Genomic DNA, 7,501 nt, shown 5'->3' with positions numbered 1-7,501 from the left:
AGGGAAGTTACTACTGACATAAAAGGGCCAAAATGGGGAACTCACACCGTTCATGCAAGAGAAAGAGGTCAACATTTCCCATGTGAGCCCAGCTGCTCTCGGGGTGCTCCTCGCAGCGCTGCACGCTGGCTCCTCTCCATCCACCTCCTCGCCCGCTCCCCACTGCAGGGAAGGAAACGGTGCAACCGCAGCTCCCGGGGGCCGTGCAACGCCGGACGGTTGTTCCATATCCTTCTGTTGGTGCGTGCTAAGCGGACAGTTCGGGTCTTTCACAACTGCACCCACCAACCGTTATACCGACGACATCTCCCTTGCCCAACACAGGAATCCCACCGGCTTCGGTTGAGAGCTTCCTCGAGCCCAAGGTGAGAGGTGTGCCCCTTCCAGCTCGCCCAGGAGGGATGGGGAACGCACTGGGAAATCTCAACTGCGATATCATACACTTGAAAACTGTCTTGTTAAGAATACTTTACCAGAAGTGCATTAGATGTGTTATTGTAGCAAATGACATTTTGACATGTTTTAGAAAGAACAGAGCAAGGTACAGTGCTGTTAAGATCTCTTGTGGAGAAAATATAAAAAACATACACAGCCACGAGCAATTTGGAGTCAGCTCTAACACATAAATGAGATGGAAAAAAATAAATCACAAAGAATGGGTATCTTTGAGCCGTTTTACAAAATACCAGACTGCAAAACAGGTCTCAAAAAAGCTTCTTCAGTGTCTGTGCGCTTATTACACAGTTGTACATCTCTCCTCGTGCCTACCTGCTTGGCTGGCTTTACACCCAGCCTTTCCTCGGCCACACTTTGTAGAGTGGATCGAGTGCTGCGATTCCTTCTTTGGTAAAATTCGGAGCATGTGAGCTCACAAAAGTCTATAAAAATCATTAGCTTTTCAAGGCAGGTCTGCCCCAGCCAAAATCTATATAATGAGATATTTAAACCTTTACTAATGCAAACTGGTAGCCAGGAGTAAATCAGAAATAAAATCTGGTTGAGAGACATCATTATTGCAGAAACCTCACTGGAGACCCCTCAAACGGGAGTGCGCAGGCACCACCCAAATAAAGTCTGTAATTTTAAATGGTTTTGTTTCCAGCAGGAAAAAAAAAACTTACAGCAGCTGATATCAAGCTAGCCAAGCTCAGAAATACTTTACTACCTTTATGCTATGAAATCTCATTGAAAGCTTCCACGCGTACCACCTCCCTCGCTGATTCTCTTTGCCAAAGAGAGCTGAGGGGGTTCGTGGAGAGCGTGTGCCAAGCGAAGGTGAATAATCCTGGAACGAATATTACACCGGCTCTCCCAGCTCGCAGTGACAAAGGCTCTTTCTGGCAAAGGTTACACAAACCCACATGCCACTTCTCTCAGTTCAGGGGTAAGCAGCATCCCCAAATCCTCAACACCCGCTGAGAGCTCTTACCAGCACTTTGTATCGTTTGTAAGCCCAGGCTTAGCAAATAGACTATTAGACTAGCAAATTATAAGCAAAAAACTCATCAAAACTAGACTGAGAGGACGTAACTTTTATATAAATATTTATTTGGTGGCTGCGAGTGTGAAAACCAGCAGCTCTTTCTGGCAGGACGGGGGAGAAAGCAGCAGGGGTAAAACCAGCAAAGCGACTTGTAATAACCCCGGGGAGGGCTAAAAGATTGTTTGGGGGTTAAATAGTGGCCGTAAAAAAAGCTTGGAACCACGAGCAAAAAATACATCTCCAGCTGCTTGTTCCGTGGCGGTTTTCAGAAAACGCGATGTACCGACACTCGATGCAAACTAGAGGCGGGGCAGAGGGACGTCTGTTTCTGCTCCGAATAAGATGTGCAGGACTTCCAGAGGTTTCCGTAATTTGGAATATCAGATAGTTTAGGTGAAAGCGCCACGACTCATTTAAATTCCATATTAACTGAGACACGTCCATAAAGAAAATCTAATGCCTTTCTGTAAGTAGTGCGGAAAACTCAAACTGAAGGATTAAGAGAGACACTAAGGAACCTGCTTAATAGTATAGTAGCTGAAATCAAGCAGATACTAAATGAATCATTTTAAAAGCTAGATTTTTTTAACTCCATGTCAGTTATGCCATGCCACTTGGGTTTGCACCTGTTTGTTTCAGAACTGGAAGATGTTTTAATAAGAATTTAATTGTCAAAAATTAGGGTTTTAGTGAAAAGACTTCATGGATTTAAGCCCAGGCTAGGTGGTAATTTCAGCTGAACAGGAAAAAAGACACATTTCCATGCAAAAGCATCTGTATTTCTTAGCCTAAGTGAATGCTCATGCTACACCGAACACTGCACCTCCATGTGTTCTCTGTCACTCTGTTAGAAAGCTCTAATGGGCACATACATCTGGGGAGGGGTACTGGAATGAGAAGGAAAGGACAAACTGGATACATCCACCATGGAGTTTCGCCCATCTTTTCCCTTCAACTCAATCCTCTGGACCAGACTCTTGGTTCCAACTATTTCTGGCCTAAGTGCGCCCTTGCTTCTGGAGGGGGAAGAAAAGGTGTTAAGAAACAGTTCAACCAAAGCTTCCTGAAATGTGGGATTGTCCATTTCCATCTGTTACTGTGTGCTAAGAGACTATTTTATCCGTCTTTCCCAACCAGCTCTAACAACTGTTAGAGTCTGTAGTCATCCTCAGTGCCTAATATGGCAACACCATCTGTCCGGAGCTGTAATACTTTGCTCAAGATCGATTGGCCAAGACACCCAGACTTGGCTTTTCAAAAACACATAAATACCCCAGGCAGCTACTGCTCAATGCCTTTGATTCGGTCAAAGAACACCAGCGGAACAGCCACAAGATGCCAGCTCTCAGTCTGGTCGCTCTGGTCAGCCTGGTGTCCACTGGTGAGTTGAAATTGAAATATTGCAGTTGACCTTGACTGGTTTTAGACAGGCAGGAATGAATTACTGAAATTCGCTCTAATATAAATAATGCAAAGTTTTTTCCAATCCAGTTTTATGAAGAATTACAATAATGTACGCAGTTATGACTATTATAAAATATGGAATTAGGTGTGCATTTGGAGTCACTTATTGAAGCCTCTAGAGGTTTCATGAAGAAAGTCAAAGTGGTTTGACTTATTTCACAAACTAATATTAAAAATGTTTATCTACAGCTTTGCTTTGGTTGTAGTGTACGTACCTTTAAGACCTCAAGAAAAAGGCATCAAAAATATATAGCAGGTTGTACAATGTTCTTTTACCTCCAGTTTCTGAAATTATAAACTCCCATGAGCTCATGTCTTCCACTTTAAACACCTTCTTTTGCACCTTAACACTTTCTGGTGTACTGTACTAAGAACATGGTTGAATTTTCTCCGTTTTCCTCTTTCGCACGTGAAGTTTTTGCCAAGCAGTTGGAGGCGCACCCGCCCCAACAACAACACCAACACTGGGCACAGATCTGCAGCGGGAATCCCGTCAACAAGATCCGGGGCTGCGATAGATACGGCTGTGGCTATTTCGGCGCTGACAGGTAACACAGCGGGAGTCTGGAGCAGTGGGATTTGCTCTTGCTTTCCTAAATTAAATATTCACAAGGGAGAAAGCGAAGTTTAACCAGAGTTGACACTTAGAATGAGAGAATACTGTTGTCTGCGGGATCTCTTGCTCATTTTTGGGACGTTACTTGGCCATCTCGCAGTACAGTAATACCACTGCTACTAACCTGATGCACAGGGGAAGAAGTGAGACCGGTACATGAATTAGCAGCCAGAGTAAAGGAAATGGAAAGTTTTTCAAGGATGTGGGTCATTTATTCTTATTGTTGATGGACCAGATATTTAACTAACATTCAGCAACAGCTTACAGGAAGGTAAGTAGATTAATTTGGACAAGCTAAAGGTCTGCCAGCATCGTTGGCTTTAAGTAGGTACCTCACAGCAGAACGGGTCCTATTTCCCTGAAAAATGCTTTTATACGTAGAATGACTCCTGCCTTCCCTGTGTTTTCCTCACATCTCCTCCCCCCAGGCACTGTAAGTGTCCATCCTCACCATGCAACTTCCAAGTTTCTAAATGATAAAATGCCAAACATAAGATTCTATTTCGCACCGGTACAGATGTATTTTGGGGTAGAACAGGGGTACTTCTCTATCACAGCTTGGAATAACCCTATGGACTTGGGAAAATAAAAATACGCTTAAAATTTCAAATTTCACCCCCCTTTTTGAAGAACGTCAGAGTAATACAACCATTTTGCAATGACAAAAGATGGATCGAAGCCACTATTCATTTCTGAGTTGCAAAAGTTTTGTCAGCCAAGCTTCAGCTATCGCTCTGCGTTGATTGATCTAACTGTACATAAAGGTAAGCCTGACGGACTTCTCTGATTACATATTTCTGTTTTCAGGCACGGTCACAAAGGAAAGCATGTGGGTGTGGATGTCATCTGTGCTGACGGAGCCACAGTGTACGCTCCTTTTAGCGGCCAGCTCTCCGGACCCATCCGATTCTTTCATAATGGAAATGCCATCGATGATGGAGTCCAAATCAGGGGATCAGGCAAGTAATTAACAGCAGATGCGTTGTGAGGCACGCACAAGTAATCATTTTATTTACTTGAGTAAGCTTTCTGTGGCTCTTCAAGAAGCCACAGAACTAACCTTACACCCTCTCTAGTTCCTCCACTGAAGCACAACTAGACCGCTGCTAAGAGATATCGGAAATCAGCACCAGCAGGATGTATTCCTTTTCCTATGCTTTTCTTGGAGAGGAGGGAAGAAGGGAGTTGAAAAATAGGTAGCAGGAAAACAGCAATCCCATCTTAAAAAAAAAAAAAAAAAAAAAAGGAAATTGTAAAAATACAGTACAGAAATATGCCTTCAGTTTTGCTGAGAGGATGTTTTCCTGACCCTGTTTTCCACTCCCCTCTTTTCCTCTTTTCTATAACAATCCAAGTAATTTTGATTTCAGGACTGTTGGTACCTTGAGCACATTTCTGCTTCATCATTACTGTCTCCAGTAAGAGGCCACCAGCACGGAAGGTTTCTCGCTCACCCCCAGAACAGATGCAGCTGCTTTTTCCTGACCTCGCTTCCTCCCCCGTCTCTTCCAGGTTACTGCGTGAAGCTGGTCTGTATTCACCCCATCCGGTACCACGGCCAAATCCACAGAGGGCAACAGCTCGGGAGAATGCTGCCAATGCAGAAAGTGTTTCCTGGCATTATCTCTCACATCCATGTTGAGAACTGCGACCACTCCGATCCTACTCAGCAACTTATGCCCGGTACAAAACAAAAAGCAAACACCACCAACCAGAATAAGTAGTATAATGAATGAAAATTAAGTTATTAATTAATTTCAAATAAGGACAACACTATCAAATAGCAATAGTCCCCTCTGTCTTATGTTCTCCCTGACAGCAACATCCAAAGGAAAGAAAATACGCGTTATAAATACAGTATAAGAGGACTGTAGGCAGTGTTCCAGGGAGAACGTATCAGCTTACCAAGTTGTATTTCTTGCCCTGCCATGACACAGCAACATCAAGTCTCAGCCATAAACCAAGTCAGACATCTCTTCTGCTTGCGTGCTTTTACCTACTACCAACGTTTTCAGTATCGCATTTTAGCAGATTTTAGGATGATTGTTTGCAATTACAAATACTACATTGGTAGCAATGGAGGACTATGACTTGAGGGGTCGAGTCCCATCAGCCTGGGCATAGAATAAGAAACAAAACTAAATCTTTTCCCATCCCTCAGATGCTCTTTTTGAATTTTTCTCTTTAAAGCACATTCCTTATATGAGATAATCCTAACCTAGAAATGTTACAATCCAATTTTATGTGTACATTCTATTTACATTTCCTAAAGGATGACAAATTTTGTGGAGGAAACAACTAACTACAGGCATGGGATATAATTCCACTATATTCCTACCTAACTAAAATTAAAACATAGTAGTTACAAACATGCGACACTTAAAACAGAACCTAAAAATTAATTTCCATGTGCTGTGTTTCTGTATTTCCAAGTTGTTCCACCATTCCCACAGCAAGGCAGTCACTGGGCAACAGTGTGCTCTGGGAATCCTACAAACGAGATAAGAGGCTGCGATCGCTACGGCTGCGGATACTATGGAGCTCCAAGGTACTATATAATTGGAATCTGTGGGGTTTTATTGCTTTTCCACTGAAATAGAGCTGAACTCTGTTGAAGCCATTTAAGAATTACAGCTTTGAAGGTTTAGGTTGGACATGAGGAAACATTTTCACTACAGCACCAGAACAGGCTGTCCAAATTGCTCATAAAACCTCTGTTTGGAGGTTTTTATGACCCAGGCTAAGCCGTGCCTGACCTGACCTGGTGTTGGGAACAGGCTTGATTCAAGTGGAAAGGACTTGATGTCCTCCACAGGTACCTGCCAACCACCATTTCCGAGACTCTACAGTTCTATTTAAAGGCTTGGAAGAAGGCTTTCTCCCCCCCCGCTTCCAATTTGAAAAACCTCAACTCTACCAGACCATCAGCCCTACATGGCATTGCATCATCTACACCAAAACACTTTTTATAGATTCTTCAGCCAGTCCGTTATGTCAATGCTGTCTCAGTACAAAAACAACGCGTCTCCAGATCTTGCAGCCTGCTAACTGATCTATCTCTATATAACTTCAGGCCTGACAAGAGACTTCTCTAATTACACGTTTGTTTTCAGACGCAACGGCAAAGGAAAGCACACGGGTGTGGATGTCATCTGTTCTGATGGAGCAACCGTGTACGCTCCCTTTTCTGGCCAGCTCTCGGGACCCATTAAATTCTTCCACAACGGAAATGCCATTGATGATGGAGTCCAAATCAGGGGATCAGGTAAACCGCTAGTTTTCCTTTACTATGTCTTTAGGTCATACAGGATGTATTATCTTGCAGCTAGCCAAGCAGTTAAGCAAGGTACATGTTTTGAAACACTGCATCATCTATCCATTTACATGCCGAACTTTTTGCTCCTGTGTTACAATGCAAATAACTCAGTTTCACAGAATGTTTTTGAGCTCTTCTCTTTATTGAAGCAGGAATTCCCACCTTCTCCCTGCCTCCCACCTTCCCTCTTCCACCAAGCCAACAACTCCAACCATTATCTCTAGTTTTTTTATGATGACAGTGTCTTTGCTATTTTGGTATTTGCACTATTGCTATCTCAGCGGAAAGGACAAGACAGAAAACATTAATATTTCAGAAATAGAGTTAGTACAGATAAACAAAGGCTTCATCGGTCATCTGATGTTTTCCCTCCTCTTGTTTTCACCAGGCTTCTGTGTAAAACTACTCTGCATCCATCCCATCAGATACAACGGTAGAATTTCTAAGGGACAAATCCTTGGGAAAATGTTGCCAATGCAAAGAGTGTTTCCTGGGATCACATCTCATATTCATGTTGAGAACTGCGATCACTCAGATCCTACTTCCAATCTTGAAAGGGGGAAAGGGCAGAAAGTGTGAAATGGAAATGCAGTAAATTCCAAATAAATTCATCTCAGCATCC

General features: G+C 43.1%; 1 protein-coding gene across 1 annotated transcript; it reads left to right on the top strand.

Moving 5' to 3' along the window:
- The first annotated feature begins 2,782 nt into the window (after positions 1–2,782).
- Positions 2,783–7,501, top strand: LOC141749747 (myeloid protein 1-like). Its single transcript, XM_074603805.1, has 7 exons — positions 2,783–2,864; positions 3,363–3,495; positions 4,371–4,522; positions 5,076–5,246; positions 5,997–6,111; positions 6,677–6,828; positions 7,268–7,501. Exons 1-7 carry the CDS (start codon positions 2,819–2,821, stop codon positions 7,456–7,458), a joined length of 960 nt encoding a protein of 319 aa, XP_074459906.1. The 5' UTR covers positions 2,783–2,818; the 3' UTR covers positions 7,459–7,501.

This window comes from Larus michahellis, chromosome 11 (genome assembly GCF_964199755.1).
Source record: "Larus michahellis chromosome 11, bLarMic1.1, whole genome shotgun sequence".
Lineage (NCBI taxonomy): Eukaryota > Metazoa > Chordata > Aves > Charadriiformes > Laridae > Larus > Larus michahellis.
Note: the sequence above shows the minus strand (reverse complement) of the source record. Positions and strands in the feature narration are given on the sequence as shown.